Source organism: Pyrgilauda ruficollis, unplaced genomic scaffold (genome assembly GCF_017590135.1).
Source record: "Pyrgilauda ruficollis isolate IOZ18807 unplaced genomic scaffold, ASM1759013v1 scaffold54, whole genome shotgun sequence".
NCBI lineage: Eukaryota > Metazoa > Chordata > Aves > Passeriformes > Passeridae > Pyrgilauda > Pyrgilauda ruficollis.
This window is the reverse complement of record NW_024527044.1, coordinates 6,858,989-6,878,178: the sequence shown is the minus strand read 5'-3', so window position 1 is coordinate 6,878,178 and position 19,190 is coordinate 6,858,989. Positions and strand designations below refer to the sequence as shown.

Sequence of the window (19,190 nt, the reverse complement as noted above, 5' to 3'; positions counted from 1 at the left end):
AATAAAAGACATTTCTCTGACAGTAAACTTGGGGACTGTGTTACAGAGGAGGCCTGGCTTAGCTCCTTGCCACTGGCTTCGTAAATAGGGGCATTTCCACTGATCTATAGCTATTAATGGAAGTCACTAATGAATCTGGAGGATGTTTCTCTCCTATCAGATGCATCTGCTCTGTCCCTCTTCTTCTAAAGGCTTCTGGTGATCCCACTTCTAGAGCCTTCATCATCTTTGTTGTTCTATTGAAAGAAGGGCCTAGGGGGAAGTCACAGGAGGAGAGGCTGAGGTCACTTGGTTTGCTCAGCCTGGAAAAGATGAGACTGAGGGGAGACAGCATTGCAGTTACAACTTCCTCATGAGGGGAAGAAGGGGGCCTGCACTGATCTCTGCTCTGTGGTGACCAGTGACAGGACCTGAGGGAATGACATGAAAATGTGCCATGGGATGTCTAGGTTGGATGTCAGGAAAAGTTTCTTCACCCAGAGGGTGTCTGGGCACTGAACAGGCTCCCCAGGGCAGTGGTCACAGCACCAGACCTGGCAGAGTTCAAGAAGTGCTTGGACAATGCTCTCAGACACAGGATTGGTTTGTTGGGTCTGTCCTGTGCTGAGCAAGGAGCTGGGCTCCATGAATCTCTTTGATTTCTTTCTATAATATGGGAAAATATGGGAATTGGTGGAAATAAGTCATCCTTCAAATACCTTTTTTGCTTAAAGGAGGAATGACCTCAGACTCCTCATTGTCTTCTCATGCTCATGTCAGTCTTCCCCATCTGTAATAATTAGTGACAAGATCTGCAGGGGGTGACAAAGCTCCAACAGTGCGCCTGAGAGGGCAAAGGTCTGGCTTATTTCATCATCCCATGACATCAGAACCCATTCTCACCCAAAAACTCTGAGTTCCTCACAAAGTTTCCAGTGAATATGCATCTATTTTGCCTGCCATAAGTCCTCAGCTTGCCTATGCCCTGTCCTTGCTAAACGTCTCTTTCTTGAATCCCTTACAGTTACCAGCAATCCCCACCTTTTCATGAACAAATAGAAATGTCTCTTCAGCTGGATCATAATTCATTTAGTCATATTATTCCCTAAATTCTTCCCAATTTCCTTCCCCTTGCAAGGATACATTGATTTTACAGCACATTGCAGACATACCAGACAACTGTTCAATTAATTTCAATGTCTATTAGGAAATTAAATATGCCAGGGGCTGTTCTTTGGCACCAAGGCCAGCTGACATATTTCAGCATGGCCTTATCCAAACTTCCAAGTGAAAATATTTTCTGACTGTATTAGCTCCCAGACCATTTGGGAGTTGTTCTGGAATTTGCCATTGGACCTAAACCATAGCTTAAGAGAGACTGACAGTTTAATTGTAGAGGTGATCAGGTGTCAGTGCCAAGGCTTGTTTTTGGTATCATTTAGTTTTCTAGTAGACACATTGACTTTAATGGACCCTTGATCCAGGCTCTCATCCTGATCTTCGCCTTGAAGTCAATTGATAATAATACTTCTTCTTCCTCTTCTTCTTCTTCTTTTTCTTCTTCTTCTTCTAATTATTTTTCTTCTTCTTCTTCTTCTTCTTCTTGTTTTCTTCTTCTTCTTCTTCTTCTTCTTCTTCTTCTTCTTCTTAATCATTTTTCTTCTTCCTCTTCTTCTTCTTCTTCTTCTTCTTCTTCTTCTTCTTCTTCTTCTTCTTCTTCTTCTTCTTCTTCCCACTATTATTATTGTTGTAGACATTCTTATGATAACATGATATAACTAGATGAATAATGATATTACTATATTGCATTAGATTATATCAGGAATAAATTCCTCCCTGTGAGGGTGATGAGGCCCTGGCACAGATTGCCCAGAGAAGCTGTGGCTGCCCCATCCCTGGAAGTATTCAAGGTCAGGTTCAAGAGTTCAAGGTCAGGCTGGACCAAGCTTGAAGTAACTTGGGATGATGGAAGGTGTCTCTGCCTATGGCAGGGGGTTGGAACAAGATTATCCTCAAGGTCCTTTCCAACACAAATCATTCTATGATCTTCTATTTTATTATTACAGTTGTTATTACAATTGTAAATAAAATGACAAGTTCTCCTTGATTTTGGGGATACTTCATTTTCTCTGCCCCAAATCTCTCAACCAAGTTTCTCGGTTAATCCACAATACCTGCAGCAGACCCTCCAGTTTCTGCCCTCAGACTTCCCTGCTGCTAAAGGACAAGCACTTGATCTCCTGTGGAGCCTTAGCCTGTTCAGCAGACACATGTAGGCACTGATGGTGACAGGATCAGGGATGCCTGGTGTCCCTGCTGACTGCGGCATCCCCAGCTTGCTGTGCCCACATCTAGAAGAGCTGCAGGGCACTGAGCATCAGAGCTGCTCCCTGTCAGCAGGGAATTGCCAACCAGCCTGCTCCTGCCCAGCAGGAGACTCCAGTGGCAAACAGCACATCCTTCATCCTGCAAAGGCAGGTCTTGCTCTGGTCCTTGCTGGGCTACAAGCACTCATCTACCTCTACCTCCCTAGGGCAAAGCTGTGCCAGGAAAGGCCTATTTTCCTTCCAGCACAAATCAGCAGGGGAGCAGAAGGATGCTCCTTTCTCCTCCTCCACACTGACATAATTTTAAGGAATATAACTTGCTGTGTGCAGGGTTGTGCCCTAAGGCAGGGGTTGGACCATGTGGGATAAAACACCACATTCCATGCTGTGTTGACCAATTTTAAATTACCCACAAACAGACATTCACTTTTACACTTCCATTTTAAGTATCAATGTCTAGTTTTGCTTCGTTCTGTTTTCTTCACTGTTATTTTACCAGAGAGTGAAAGAACAAGGATTAATGTCTCTAAATTAAAAGAGGAGAGATATAAATTAGATTATAAGAAGAATATTTTTACTGTGAGGGTTGTACACATTGCTCAGAGAAGCTGTGATTGCCCCATCCCTGGAAGTGTCCCAGGTCAGACTGGACAGGGCTTGGGGAAACCTGGGATAGTAGCAGGTGTCCCTGCCCATGGCAGGGAATGAAACTGGATAATCTTTAAGGTCCCTTCCAATCCAAATTTTCTATGATTCTATGACTCTATGATTCTATGATTTTATGACTCTTCTCACCTTAGGGAGTGAGAAGCACTTAGATCCACATTTTGCAGCAGCCTTCCTCTACGCACACTTTTAGCATGTAGAGACTGAGGTGTGAATTCAGGGCATTTTTCTTATTTGTTAAAGAAGCTGAGGAGAGAAAAAGAAAATTGGGTTTTACAGAAACTATGCTAAGACTCACCTGAACCTCTCTGTGCTCAGCTGGAGCCAGGGAGCTCACAGAAAAGTGCAGCTCTTTAGCTTGAAAACAGGAATGATTTGGTGTGTTGTATATGACTTGGTGTTTGGTCACACAGCTGAATGCACATTTTTGGAAGAAGGTGGATAACAGCACCTTATTGATGCCCCTGACATGAATTTCAAACCTAACATTGCCTTTGAGACTTTCCCACCAACAAAAATACAAGATAAAGAGCCAAGATAAGAACTAAAACTTCAATCCAAGAGCCACCTTTCTAGTCTGCACATATCCTTAAAACATTAGTTGATCTTTCCAGCAGCTGTAGTTCACACCAGTATTTTCCATCAGCTCAGTATGAGCAGTTTCTCATTTCTAATAATAATTTCAGAGTAATACTCTGAAAAAACATCCACGACCATCCAAACTAGAAAAAAAAGAGTTAAAAGCAAAGGAAACTTAAGCTCTGTATATCTTGTGTTTGTAAACACCTTTAAGCAAACACTAGAGATCAATGAATAGCTTTTCTTCTTTCATTTCAAGACAATACCAAACCCCCAGCCACTTCGTTGCAATTGCAGATTAGAGCTTTTTATGTATATATAAAAATTATATATATATATATATATGAGATACTAAATGGCACAAAGCACTGGGAGAGGGAATGAAATGATCCAGGCTCAGAATGAAGTGTTGATTCTTTATTCAAATGCAAAAGCTCTCTCCTGGGATGTTCTAATTTAAATTTCAGGCTTGGAAAAACCAATGTCTTTCAAGGGGGTGTCTGTAACTGCTTTATTTCAGTCTGCAGACTTTGCAGATTGGGAAGGTGATGGCAGGAAAAGGAAATGCAGTAAAGCCCTGTAATTGGTGTGTTTGTGTAGAGGAACCAAGACTTGTTTCTTAGAAGAGTTCAAAGGTTTTCAGTGGAAATCTTTCTCCTGGACAGGGGACATTTGCAGGCTCCACTGCTCTCAGTGCACTTCAATGAGGAATTTGGGGCTAAGGCATTGGGTTCATGAATCCATAAAATCCCTGTCTCTGCCACATACTTCCAACATGATACCAGGGACATAAATTACTTTGTTAATTTCTCACTTTTCCATCTGTAAACTGGGGATTGAAACAAAAGGATTTTTTCATACTTTGATGCTGCTTTCTGCTTGGAAGTGAGAACTCTTTCCTATTTCCATGCATGCTGATCTCACCCAAGGAATCAAAGGGTTATGATATTGTAAATATCATAGTAGGTAGGTAGAAAATAGGTAGAAAATAGGAACAGTAATTATCAGCGAAAACCTTATTTCAAATTTTCCTTTTTTTTAATTATTTTCTTTTTCTTTCCCATCCCTTTTCATGTGAAAGAAATGGAAGCAGACAACATTCAGAAACATGCTTATACAGGAGACCCTACAGCATCTCTGTTCAGGTGCAGCCTTCAGATGGAGAAATCGAGAAGCAGCTTCCTGTACAGCCAAAAATCATTTTCCTGGACAGAAAGGTAGAATTTGCCTCCCTGTGTATGGAGATTTTATTTAGTTCAGTACTATTATGACATTTTTGATTTTTGACATTTGAGATTTTTGGCATGGAGCCGGGTTTTGCTCCATGGGGCTCAGCAATGGCACCAGAGGAATGGGCAGGAACTGATCCCAGCAAGTTCCACCTGGACAGGAGGAAGAACTTTTTTCCTCTGCAGTGCTTGAGCCCTGAACAGATTGTCCAGAGAGGCAGTGGAATCTCCCTGGCTGGGGATATTCCAGAACTGTCTGGACACAATCCTGTGCCTGGTGCTTTGGGATGACCCTGCTTGAGCAGGGAGGTTGGACCAGATGAGCCACTGTGGTCCCTTCCAACCTGATCCATTCTGTGATGTGGCCCCACCTTGAAAAGTTATGGTGACCTTTGTGACATTTGTAGCATGTGACCCATAAATGCAAACTGCCCTCAGACAGGGGACATATATATATATATAAAAAATATTACAGTTGTTAAAATCATCAAAGCTTTCTTTCGTCTTGCTGAGGAGACAAGATTGTAATTCTTCTCTTCCGTTCTTCCTGCCAGGGTGAAAGAATTGACAAACTCGGTCCTCCTGCAGAGCCCTGGGTTGTATCAGCTCATCTCAAGGACTCCTCTGAGGCTGTGCTGAAAGGTTTGGATGTGTTTTACCATAGCAAGGGTTATGGCAAAGCAGCTATGAAAAATGCTGGTGATAACTTTAGGAGTTCTCCCTGAGAAATACTGCTGTTGAAAACCAGTCTTTGGGCTGAAAACAGAAGGTTGCAGTAGGAGTTTGGTGAACTGCCCAGTCATATGCTACAGGGGAAAAAAAAAAGCTTTCATGAAGTCTTTTTGTGGGCTGGTAGCTTAAAGGAAGTATATCCAATAGTTTGTCTTGAAAAGATGTATCTGGGGTCAAAAAAGGAAAGAATGAAGAATTAGAAATCCTAACACTTGATTTTCAATTTATGTTAACTGAGGTATTTTCTTTAGGGTCCACAACACCTTTTTTATCCCAAAGGATCTGGCCAAGTTTAGAGAGAAACAAATGCCCATAGATTATAATTAACAAATTATAATCTGATTTTATTTTTTTTTTTTCATGGGGGATCTAAATGTTTCCCTTCTGGTCCTCATTTATCTAAACACATGAACTCATGGAAGACTCAGGAAAACTTGTGAAAAACTCTAAACATGTGAGGATTTCCCTCAAGGTTGTGTGAATATGCTTAGATATAGAACCTTGTTTAAGTAGACTGCTGAACCAAACACCTGTGGATGGTCTTTCACTGCTAAATTAGAAGTTGGAAATTATAATGATTATAAACATATTAGTTTAATTTCTAAAATATTTAAATATAAGTAAGAAGCACACAAAATGAAAATTCAGGTTCCCTGTTGCAGAGAAAGTATTTTGTTCTCAGTAAAGCCATTTGTGTGTTATTTTTGAGTTGAAAAGTTCACATTTAGAGAAGATAAGTAGCATTCATGCTAGAGATCACAGCTTCTCACCCTTTCAGTCCCTGTTTCTGTTAATTAGAAATTCTTCCTACCACACGATAGTTCTAGGATTACAGGTTAGAAAAATCCTTTGGTGTTTTCTGCTGCTTTTCATGCCTTTTCAGGGCATGTTCCTAAACTCCTTAGGTTTAGATTAACCAAAGATTATTGGATCAGGTACTGACTTACAGTGGGAGGAAGGAAGGGAGGAAGGGAGGGAGGGAGAAAAATCCTCTCTTAACATGTACCAATTCCTGAAAGAGAAAAAGAGGAGAGAAAAAGAGAAAAAGAGAAAAAAAAAGAGGAAAAGAGAAAAAGAAAGACACTGAAGGGAAAGACACTTCACATTCTCTAAAAGATACATGCATCAAATTAATAGTCAATAAACTCCAGCAAAGGAAGAGCAGCACAGTACAGATGTTCTGCCTGTAATAGTTTGCTGCAGTTTTCCCTTTGACAAACATCCTTATTGCACTCGTCTTTTGAAGCACGTGAAAGCAGCATTTAATGGAAATGGGTCCCGTCTAGCACACTGAGGCTGCTTCATCTGACAGCAGCCAAAGTGCCTCGTGGAAGGCAGTTTAGCTCCAAATTAGCTGTGCTTCTGCGTTAAATACCAGCTTGCCTGAGAGATCTTTGGGAAGACTCCCATATATATCTGTAGCATCCTGAGCTTTGGAGCATATGTGCCTGAAAGCTGAGCTCGCGCCTGTTGAGAGGTACAGTACAGTACTCCAGGCTTCATCACACACTAGAAATGGCAATTATAAACTATTTGGACAAGGCCCTCTGTTAAAATCTGCATTACAGAGAGTATGAGAGCCAAGAAAATCTTGGTAGACTGTGCAGACACTGTCATAAGGAGGATCATATGAGTGGTAGATGGATGAACCAGGATTAAGCTGGAACAATAAAAGAAACTTACATTCCCATATCTCCATCAAATCTATTCACAGTATAAATCACTGATTATTTATATATCACAGCTGATCCTGGAGACTTGTAATGAAATTGGTGGTTTGGTGTGCTAGATATTGTACAGAAATAGAAAAAAATCCCATATATGTAGTCAAAACTAACTGGGATATTAACAAATTAAATTGTACCAGAGTCACAGAGAGGAGAAACTTTATAATTTATGTTGCTAAATAATTAATATGTGTCATGGTTTTGCCTAGGACCTTGTCTTGGGCAATTTCTGGCTGTAGTTCAGCATTTGCTAATTCACCACATTGCTCAATATCCTGAACATGAGAATGGCAGAGTAGAAATGTCCTGCCCACATTCAGCTTTATGTACCTTCACCTGTGCTGCTTAACTGCAATAAAATGCCAAGCCACCTGCTTCATAAAGCAAATAGTTATGACATGTCCTTCAGCAGGCAAAAGTCTGTGTTTGTGATCACTGGAGCCAGTCCAGCATCCTGAGGAAGTTCTGGCATCTCACCCCCACCTGAACCAACATTTGGAAATTTGTCAGCCTTTAGGATTTCACCCCTTTCACCCCAGCAGTCTGAATGCAGATCAGACCTGGCCAGCATCACTCAAAGGCCAGGCCTTGGCTGGTGCTCAAAGATACACACAATAAAATGGGGATCCAGTTGCAAAGTAAATTATAACTTTTTAAAAGAGCCTACAGAAATAACAATCATGGCAAGGGCAAATGTTGAGTCAGAATGGATTCCCTGATAGATCACAACAAGAGGTAATGTGATGGAGAAATTCTCTTTCCTGGGTTTCATTTTAATGTTCCCCTTGGAGTTTTTCCCTGCCAGATTTCCAGCTGACAGTGTCTCCTGTACTGTCTCAGGGCAGTCACCACAGACATTTTCCATGGCCAAATACCTTACAAAGCATCTGACAGAGTTGGAGAAAAATTCCAAGAGATTTAACAATATGACAGGAGGGAAAATGCCTGAAAGATAAGGTGAAACAAATCAGAAAAGAATTGAAGATTCAGCTTGTCCCTTAGTTACAGGGGTTGACTCCTTGAGACCATTCCCTTGGGACATCCTCATTATCACTCTCCTAACCTTGGTGAAGTACTTAGTCACACAAGACATGAGATAAATTTAAAAGTGGGCGTTTGGAACTTTCTAGTGCATCTTTATAATTCCTGTTACCTTTGTTTGATCCCTTTAACTGCTGCATTCACATTACACCCCTATAACACACAGAAAATGCCATTTCACAATGAGCTCAAAGAATAAATATTTAGAAGCTGAAGCCCTCCAGTCCCTCTGGAATTTGTTTTCTGAGTATCTCTGTGTGAAATTTTCTGGGGTTAGACACAATGCTTATAATTAAGATGGATAATTAATTTAGGCTTTCTGAAGTCCCTTAAAGTCATGAGGACACCCTGAGGTGCTTAAGTGGCCCTTACCTGGTTGCTGTTAATTGCAATATGATTTTTTCTGACTCTCCAGGGCTCACCCAAGTGCAGGTCATAGACGGATGTGCAACCTTTTCCAATCTGGCTGTCTCCAGCTCAGGAACAGACTGGAGACTTGTGTTCACAGTCACATCACCTCCAGGTAAACCCTGTATTCTGTGTATCCTTTGATTTGGTAAAATCAAAACCCTACAGGTGGCCTGAATTTATAAAAAAGGAGTTAAACTTTGTTTGAATGGGTGGAGCTATGCCAAACCTTCAAATAGCCTGAGTTCTGTTCCACATCCAAGCTGGCATTCCCCAGGCAGCAGGAGAGCTGGGTGATTCCTCTGCTATTCATGCAAGATCTCTCAAATCTGATGAATAAGTACAGAGAAGTATTGTCAGAAAAAGGTGCCTCTTTCTCCCTGGATTCCCTAGTAAGTATCCCAAGAAATTAGAAACTTAAAATCAGTTAAGTTGACTGAGCAAACTTTTTCCTATAAATTGCAGCCCCTCATTCCCTCTTTTTTCCCCTGTTTATGTTCACAAATTTTCCATCTGTGCTCCTGGCTATTTTCATAGTGCCTTTCCCTGACTGTTTGCTTGCACCTGGTCACTTTTATAGGTGGTTATGCACATTCAGAGCATGACTCCAGGACTGGGCTCTGCCAGGGCTTTCCTAAGAGCTTCTGCAGATGATGTTGGCACATTCAGAGGCCCCTGAGCATCTCAGTAAAGAGGAGGCAGGTGTGCTTATGCCTTCTTGGAAATGCCAGTTGAGGGGGACACTGGAGACAAGGAACCCTGTGAAGTCTGCCTTGGAAAATCCTTAAGATGTCTCCACAAGAGAAGCACCTCTGCAACTGTTTTGGGGCCTGAAATTATCTCTAAATCTGTTTCTGAAGGTATAGAGGGGTCAAAGTGTTGGTTTCTTGTCTCAGGATGGCTGCTGAGGCAAGAATATGGAGAAGCAGGAACAGGTCTGGCATGCAGTCCAGGGACACACTACGATATAGATGTTGTAAGACTGTATGTAAAATCTCTGTGATATTGCATCCATCCACCTGTCCATCCATTTATTAATCCATTTATCCATCCATCCATCCATCCATCCATCCATCTCTCTTTATATAGATATATATGCATGGATATTTCTCCAGATAAATACCACTGTAGATGATATAGATATATTATCTATCTATCTATCTATCTATCTATCTATCTATCTATCATCTATCTCTCATGTCTTGCCTCATCCAGAAAAAAAACAGAGGGAACAAGTATATCTAACTGGTGAAGTGGCCAAGTGGAAGTGGGTAATAAAAAAATCTGAGAAAAAAAAAAATAGAAGTTTGTAAACATTTAGGCTACCACAAATGGCTCATCCAAATCCAGTGCTTCCTATGGCTTGGCAAAGGAAGAATTGGGGTGCATGAAACACTTAGAGGTGGGCCTTCCAAGGGGGGAGGGTTTTTGTGTATTTTGAGCTGCTAAACACATGCAGCTCCCATTACCTTCTCATCAGTGAGAGCAGATGGAAAGTCAGCACCTCACAAGATCTGATTCTTTAGGATGGAAGCACAACTTAATGCAATGTGTTTAGAAACCTGTTTCAGGGAAATCCCAAAATCTTTTTTCTGAACAAAGGTCGAACAGAGATGCCTTTTCTAAAATATTTAGCCAGTCAGAGAATTACTAAGGATTAATAAGAGAAACACAGAATGGTTTGGATTGGAAGGGATCTTCAAGATCATTGAGTTTTAACTCCCCTGTGTTGGGAAGAGACACTTTTCAGTAGACCAGGATGCTCAGAGCTCCATCCAGGCTGACCTTCAACACTTTCAGGGATGGGCCAACCACAGGTTTCCTGGGCAACTTGTGCCAGTGCTCAATACCTAATTTAAATCTGCCCTCTTCCAGCTTAAACCCATTCTCCCCCATGGAGCATGCTTAGAGGTACCAATGTGTACAGGCAGCTGATGCACCTGCGTAGGTATCACCTGTGTAAATCAGATTATTCCACACTTTTAAAGTGCATTGCAAAAGTACACACCAAAAGCACAATGCCTTTTGCTCCTTGTAATTGGGAGCCGTGCTGGAGGCAGCATAAAGGTTTTTACACTTCCAGATTCGCACTGAAGAGGTTTACTTTAAGGAATTAAACAATCAAATAGTAGATGTTTGTGATACATCTTCATGAACCAGTTGCTCTATACACCTAGCCTGGCATAATTCACTGTTTGGAGACAGCTCAGGAGGTGCAGCTGATGTCAAATGCAATAATCCCAAATGTTTTAGTGGTAGCTCCTGGGGAGAGCAGACTATTCATAGCCCTACTGCATCATCCTGCTCCTTGTTTTACAGTAATATTCCCTTCACTGATATGGATCCCAATGGGTTTGATACATCCACTTTCCATTTAAACCAGCAGCATCCTACTCACAAACTATTAGAGTAGTGCAAAACACCTTTAAACACCTGTCTGTGTAGAGTTCTTGATACCTGAGAGATTTCTTCTCTCAGCTGAAGTTCATATGTGTTTGTACCTGCAGGCAGATTTCTCCCAACTGGAACATGCTTCCCACCTTGTTCTGATGCAGCCCAGCTTTGTTCAGGTGGACAACACTGACACAAATCTAATTAGTTTCTGCTAAAAGTACCTACAGCTACTTGCCCTGGTCTCCAAGCCTCCATCTGACAGCATTTCTGATTTTTTTAATGAACTGATGAAAAAACAGGCTTTTAGATTTTTATTAAAAGTGGAAGTCAAATAAAAGAAATATCCATCCATCAAAATGTTTAGAATTGTGGGGTTAGGACCAATAATGAGTCAGGTAGTAAGACACTTAATGAGTTCATGTGCTAATCCACATCCTTCAACGTGGTCTACAGAGAGTACCAGGGCCAGTTTTCCTAAACTCCTGTCCTTGCCAAGCACATCTGCACTCAGAACTTGTTTTGTAAATAATTTAGGGAATCAAAACCTCTTTCTATTTCAAAAGGGCAGTACTGGTCCTCTTCCAGTCCTTGCAACTCAGATCTGAGACCCAATGAACTCTTGAACACAGAGACTATGAGCAATGCCTGGCTTGATTCTGCCATTTAGAGAAAACTTTAGAACCTCTGGGTGCAGAGCACTACCCAGAGCTTCTGTCTTTCAAGAGACTAAATATTTACTGTGTAACAGCAGGGACACTGACATTTTTTATTTACAATGCTCATTATCAACATGGTGGAAATTATTAACAAGTTCACTGGGAGTTCTCTGCATCATGGATTTAATCTTCATGCTGGTGAATATTTCTGCGTTCCCCCTAACTTCTATTGATATGATTCAGGTACAGCCTGTGGGGAAAAAAAAAAAAAAAGTATTAAGAACTGTCTTGTCACAACCAGATTCTGTGGCAGAAAATGTGCATGTTTTCTGTAGGGGCCTGATCTGTCTGGCCTCAAAAGCAGATGCATTGTGAATGTATTCTCTGAGGTTTGTGTCAGTTAGACAAATTCATAGAAGAAATATTAAGTACTGTTGAATGCAAAGAAGCTGTTTATGCTTCAGAAAGCACTGAAAGCTTGAAACTTAGCTTGTAGAAAAATTATTACATGTATGGGTTGTCTTGGTACTCAGTCCTAAATAAATATTTTCCATTAATGTTGGATCTGTCTGGAGATGGATTTATGGTTTGTCCCTGAATGCATCTTTACCAGTGGCATCCCTGTTAAAAAGTTATAGGGTGGTGCTTTAGCTGTGAAATTGCTGTCCTTGCTTTTGTAACAAACTGACTGCTTTAAATTCTCAGGGGTAAAGTTCACTGTGCTGTCCCAGCCATTTGCCACCTTCCCTGTGCCCTTGAAAGCCAGGGCCAGCATGATCCTCGTTGTCATACTGGGCTCAGCAGCATCTGCATTCATCATCGTTCTTTCCTTCTGCTGGTTCAGGAAGAGCAAAAGCAACAGTAAGTTGGAAATATCCACAAGAATTTATACTTGCAGACTCCTCGTTTCATTTAACAAATCCCCAGAGTGGCCACGTTCATTAATAAGGAGTTTGTAGTTTATGCAGAGACAAGAGCTGGGCTTCAATAATCAATGTGGTTCCCTTCCAACTCAGAATATTCCATGATTCTCTGATAGTTCAAGGTTATACAGATTTATGCCTATAAAAGGTGTCTGAGTCCAGACAGATATTACAAAAAATTTATTCTAGGAAAGGTTTTTTAAGCACTGGAGCAGGCTGCCCAGGACAGTGGTGAAGTCGCCATCCCTGGAAGTGTTCAAAGTTGTGTGGACACAGCATTTGGTGGCATATATATATATATGTATCCAAGCAATACTCTACTATATATTCAACAATATGTTCAATTTTTGCTTGAATTAATAATTTCTGCTGAGCAGAGGATGCACTGAGAGTGATGTGACTGTGTGTTTCATTGCAGAAACGAGGACTGAACAGCCTCATCTCCCACGGGACAGCACCAAGAGACCCAGTGAGCAAGCACAGCCTCCTGCAGCTCCCACCAAGCCTTGCTACAATCAAGGACCAACCAAAAGTGGAGTGTCTGTAGCAGGAGGTGAGACTGCAATTCATAAATTATTGGACACTGAGTCAGTTTATGTCTTTTAACACATTCAGATGTTCTCTGGGAAGTGATGGAGTCACATCACTGCAAGAGTTCAAAAAATGTGTGGGATGTGGCAGCTGGGGAAAGGTTTAATGATGAATACAGTGATGCTGCCTTGGTGGTTGGACACAAGGATCTAAGAGGTTTTTCCAACTTCAGTGATTCTATGATTTTATAGGTTTGTATAGGATCAATGGTGCGTTCTCAAAAAGTCTGTCTCTATTGCCTACTCCTTTTCCTCCCAGATTTTTTTCTACTTATCATTTCATCTCCTTTAATACAGGTGGGGTGAATTCACAGCTACACTGAAGGCAGCAGCATAATCCCACTTATGGTCATGCTGTGATCCTTGGGGTGTCCTGTGCGGGGACAGGGCCTGGATTTCAGTGATCCTTTCGGGCTCCTTCCCCACAATCCAGGATATCTATGATTCAGTGAGCTCATCATTTCTCCCAGCGTTTTTGGAGTAGGGCAGGGACCAATACTCCTGGTGTCCCCACATGCCTGGAGGAGCAGGGTTCCTCCCTGCCCACATCTCCGGGTGCTGGAGTGGGACCAAAAGCTCTGGGCAGTTTGCAGGCTGTGAAGGACTGTGAGTTACACTGGAGGTAAGAAACCCACCCAGGGCTCATTTGCACGGTCCTGTGAGTCCAAACCCAGCAGCCCAAAGCAGCTCCACTCCCACCCACCCCACCCTGTATCCCACTTTATTCCCCAGGGTCCTGCCACAAACAACCCTTTCCCTGCACACCTCCTCGAGACTTGTCCTTTCATCATCTCCTGATCAAACCCGACTCCTTCTGAGGTCACAGAAAAGCAGACAGCCCCGGGGGCATGTGGCTGGCAGCACAAAGCACCAGCTTCCCTTTCTGCAAGTGTGAAATGTTCTTACAGTAGTTGAGGGCTTTTATTTTTTTTCTCTCACCTGCCAACAGCACAGATCTAAGGGCATTCGGGTAACCCTGATGAACCCCCATTTACTCTGTTTTGGGAATTTCTTTTTCCTCCTCCTTACTGAAGCCTTGGATTACATAAGAGGCAGAAAGAGGCGAGCTGGAGTTTTACCTCCTTTTAATTAGTGTCTATCACAAAAGCAGAGGGAGAGAGAGAAGGAGAGAGGAAATTCTGCAGTTTATGTGTTTTGATATTTGCCATACTCTTCCAAAACACGGCATTCAGCTGTGTGCCTTAGGACACATATCTGCTATAAATTCATTTTTTATCTAATTTGTCTGAGATCTAAGCTTCCTGTGGAGGTCTGAGATCAAAGGATCTGATTCTGTCTGATGTCGGCTCTGACACATAATGCGTGCTGACTTAGTTCTGTCTATAAACTCGCAGTGGGAGGCTGCCACTCTCCCTTGGCACCTTTACATAGTGAACTTTCATTTTGGCTGGGGAGGCTGACAGGTACATCGTTGATTGGAGCCGTCGTGTAAATAATTCATGAGAAGGATTTTTTTGTCAGAAAAAGGCAATCCAGCCACTTAGAGTCTTTTAGGAATAGTTGCAAGACAAAAAGATTCCCCAATATGTTCAAATCTAAACAAGGATAACAATATCTTAAGTGAATTTAATACATATGACTTGGAAACGTCTAATGTTTGATTCCCCCCTATTTAAAGTGCTGTTGGTTTTGGAGAGAGAGAGAAGAAATCAAAGCTGCACTCTTTTTGTTTAGTTTCTGCTTTGTAGTTCTTCCCCTCATAAGAAATACTGCTTTTCTAATACAATTAAGTGTTCAGGGCCTTTATTTATTAATCACCACAAGTAAGACTTGCAAAACAGAGATTTTCTCATTGGTGGGTGTTTCTGGAGTGCAAAGTTCAATGGATCAAGGGCCCTGGATATTGTTCCAAAAGGAGCAACTGAGGATGAAGATGAAGAAGAAAACAATATTCACAGTTATGCAGTGCAGTAGGGAGAAGGGATCAAGATATTGCCTTGCCCAACCTTGGTCTAACAAGGAAAATCTCCTTAGCTTCTTGTAATTATCTCTCTCTTGAATTGAAGAACTTTTGATGCACTAAGGCACTGTTAACAGAACACACCTGGAGGTGCAGGAACATATTGTTTCTTTTTGCTTTTTGCAATTTATTCTGGTGGTTCAACAGAGTGCTTGTATCCTCCTACAACTTACATTTCTAGCTTCAATTTTCTGTCCTTTCCCTGAACCTTTTCAGAATGGTACCTGACTGATTCTTATTCTTGGAACTCCTTGGATGTCTTCAGCTAGAAATCACTGTGTGTTCCTGAAAATGTTATGTCTGTAAATTGGGTCTCTCCTTCTGGGTCCCAGCTTGCTCAGATCAGCTCCTCCTCCTTCCTTTCTACAGTTTTCCATTATCCCTTTGTTTTAGAAAATTTCATCAGAATCAATTTCAGTTTAAATTCCAAATCACCAGTGGCTACACTGAATGTCTTCCATTTCAGTGGTAGAGTCTGGTACTGCCACACATCCCTGAGAATTATTTCCCATATATAATTTCTGCCTGAGCTCTGTTAGATGGTACTTAATCCAGTTAATCGTATGCTTTCATGATATTGAATAGTTTGTATTTAATGCTTAAAAATCAGGAATCTCAAGGCAGTACTTCATCCTTGAAACTGCTTCTATCCAGAAAACTTGTAGCTGATTCAAACTTGCTTGAAAAACCTTTTTTTCCATTGTTGATAATGGCACCTTTGAAGATGAGAGAGTCAATAAATCTCCAGAACTAACATGAAGCTTTGGTATAAGAGATCATGACCTTATTATCTTGTTTATGTGTCTAAAGAGGAAAATTGAACCTGGTGATATATGTAATTTGTACCTTAAATCAGCCAACTACCTAGAGTTAAAGCCAGCTTAAGAAGGAAAAGTGCAAAACATAATAGTATATCTGGCTGCTGAAATTTTGGAAACAACTTTCTGGTGGATTTCCAAGAGGTACAACCCTGAAAGTTAAATTTATGAGTGTACAAGTTGAAAAAAACAACAACACCCTTTAACAGAGCCCAAGCATGAAGTCATTCTGACAGCCAGGGCTGTCAGAGTTCAAGCTGGTCAAGGAATGTCTGTGCAACCTTTCTGAAATATGATTTAATTTTAGATGGTTTTGTGAGAAGCAGGGGTGGTACTCAATGACCCTTTATGGATCCCTTCCAGTTTGAGATATTCTATGATTCAGCAAATATAGTTTCAATTAATGAGTTACAGGAAATGTAGAAGAAAATGAATCTGAACAGCCATGAGGCTGAATGTCACAGGCTGTTAAGGGTTATACTGAAAGGACAAACCTAAAACATCAGAATTGGTCATAACATATTTTCTGGCGTTATTTGTGCTAAGGACTTAAAATGTGTGCTGATAAATGGACTAAAAAATCTGATTTTGTCCACTCACACGTGACACATTGACCAGGACTAGTTCTGGATTTGGAATGAGTATTAAAGGTTTGGGTGTAGGCTGATGTCTTTTTTTTTTTTTTTTTTTTTTTTTTTTTTTTTTTTTTTAATGGGGGGAGGGAGAGGATTACAGGAAAATTATAAATGTTTTTAGCATCCACATGAAGCTACAAATTAGGTTGCCAGTCATGGCACACTCTGTCAGCTCAGAAATTATCTACTATGTCACTACAAGTGACCGTGCCTCTGTTATTGGCAACTATTTGATAGATAAGGATGTAAACATTTCCACATGAAAAATGTATAGTGTATATTTTCCTTTTCTTTCATTTTTTTCTATGTCATTTTTAAAAAAACATCATTGCAGGTTACAAGCTCTGCCTCGAGTAGGACTCAAATGTCAGAAATACAAAGTTCTACCTTAAGTTACAGCCTGTAAAGAAAGGGATGATGCATTTTATGGGTGTGTATTATTAAAATATTATCAGTCTTAGCAATACATAGCTTACTAAGAAACTGTATTCTATACAATTGATTATTAAACATTTATTATAAATTTTCTAAATGTTGGAGATGCTCTAGCAGCTGTTAGTGTCAATAAGCACAAACCAGCTGGGTTGTTGTTTTTTACTTATTTGTGGAAATAGCGAATGGTTGTTTGGCTTTGCCAATTTATTTCTGTCAAACTGAAATGTATGGCCACTGAAACTATTTTTGTAACAGTAACTGCTTTTTAATTAATCATAGAATTACAGAATGGTTTGGGTTGGAAGGGGCTTTAATACTCACCTACTTCCTCCCACTGTGAGCAGGCACACCTTCCACTATCCTAGGTTGTTTCAAGCCCCATCCAACACTTCCAGGGATGGAGCAGCCACAGCTTCCCTGGACAACCTGTGCCAGGGCCTCACCACCCTCACAGGGAAGGATTTTTTCCTGATCTCTAACTTAAATCTCTCCTTTTCAGTTTAAAACTCTTCCCTGTTGTCCTATCATTGTCCACCCATGTAAAATGGGGGGGAAAAAATTAAAAATTTATTGATGCCTTTAACACACAATAAAGGCATAAAAGGATAATGTACATGGAGGTGGGGGTCTTATAATTATTGCAAGAATAAAGCAAGTCTTGTTTTCACAGAGATGGAAGGAAGTGGAGCAGTGGGAGCTGCCACAGGACGTGCAGAGGAGCTGAACCTGCAGCCCTGTGAAGCCAAGTCAGCAAGAAAGCCAAGCACTGCCCAGCCCAAGACAGGGGACAGACACACCTTTCCCTCAGCCAGGAAAAGTGGCAGTCACCAGCAGCCCCGTGGAGGAAGAGTTCCTGGTGACTCTGAGGAGCTTCAGCAGCCAGCAGTCCCGGGGTGCTCCAGCCCGGAGGAAATGCCCCAAACTTCAGCTGGGTACAGCCAGGAAGGAGAGAAGCCCGACAGGCTGCCCCAACCCCAGAACGATGTCAGAGAATGTGTTGCCATGGTGGCAGCAGAGGGGTGAGGCAGTGCTGGGAGGGGGTGAAGCACTGTGGTCCCTGTGGGGCTGAGCCTTTTGCCTCTGTGCTCAGAGAAAACCCTACAGGTATTGGGATGGGCGACCATGTGGGCAAATGAGCCTGCAGCCAACTGCGAGGGTCTTTGGTGCTGACCCCTCTTGGCTTCCAAAATGGGGTGGGTGCATCCAATCTGCCCTTTGAGAACGTTTCTCCTGACTCCAAAACTCTCTCCAGGAGTTGTTTTGGGGAGTGCTTATGGGATCAAAAGCAGTCAGGGTTCAGCCTAACAACTGAACAGGGTTTCTGACACTATGATGTTCTAGCATGGATGTAGTCTTAGTGTCTTGAGTATTGCTGGTGAATATCAATATATGTAAATATATATAAATTTCCCATTTCTTCCAGCCATGCTTTTAGTTTCATTCAAAGAACCTTAGTATGTACACCAATATTTTCCTTTTTTTAAATTTATTCCTGTTTTTACATTTATTCATTGTGGCTTGAGTAAGTGCTTCCATAGTGTTCTACTTAAACCTATGTTTTGTTTTGTTTTGTTTGTGTTTTTTGGGTTTTTTTTTGCTTGTTTGTTTTTTAGATTAAAATGTTTTACTGAGTAAGTCTTCACCATGGCATTGTTTTCTGACACCTTTAAATCACTGACTTGTTATGAACACTACTCTTTATGGATGATAATAATAATAATGCTGATATTCTTCAGTTGCTCAGGGAATTCCTCTGTGCTTTGCTTTACTGAGCTGGAAGATGAGGAACTTTATTATACCTTCTCTGTACCATAAAATTCTTGGTTGCAAGGTGTCCTGGTGGCACCAGATAAAATTTATACTCCTTTGGAGGACAAAAACTACTTAATCAGGAAGATGAGGTTTTTGGCCAGATCAGCAGTGGAAGACAAGGTAAGAAACCTTGATCTGGAAAAAAATTCAAACAAACCACAAACCAGTTCTCTTCAGGCTGAAAGAGTTAAGGTGCAGATTCTGATCAAGCTGCTCAGTTTCCTGGGCACAAAAATAGATTCTCTATCTTCAGCTTCT

The 19,190-nt window shown here is 41.3% G+C and overlaps 1 protein-coding gene across 1 annotated transcript in view; it reads left to right on the top strand.

Annotated features, from left to right (window-relative positions):
* PKHD1 (PKHD1 ciliary IPT domain containing fibrocystin/polyductin) overlaps nucleotides 1-18,143 on the top strand; it is a 233,326-nt gene extending 215,183 nt beyond the window's left edge. The window contains exons 59-64 of the mRNA XM_041480845.1: nucleotides 4,642-4,768; nucleotides 5,335-5,422; nucleotides 8,696-8,803; nucleotides 12,444-12,599; nucleotides 13,080-13,214; nucleotides 17,791-18,143. Of these exons, the coding sequence (XP_041336779.1) occupies nucleotides 4,642-4,768; nucleotides 5,335-5,422; nucleotides 8,696-8,803; nucleotides 12,444-12,599; nucleotides 13,080-13,214; nucleotides 17,791-18,143 (967 nt within the window). The remainder of the gene's footprint in view (nucleotides 1-4,641; nucleotides 4,769-5,334; nucleotides 5,423-8,695; nucleotides 8,804-12,443; nucleotides 12,600-13,079; nucleotides 13,215-17,790) is intronic.
* Nucleotides 18,144-19,190: the final 1,047 nt, after the last annotated feature.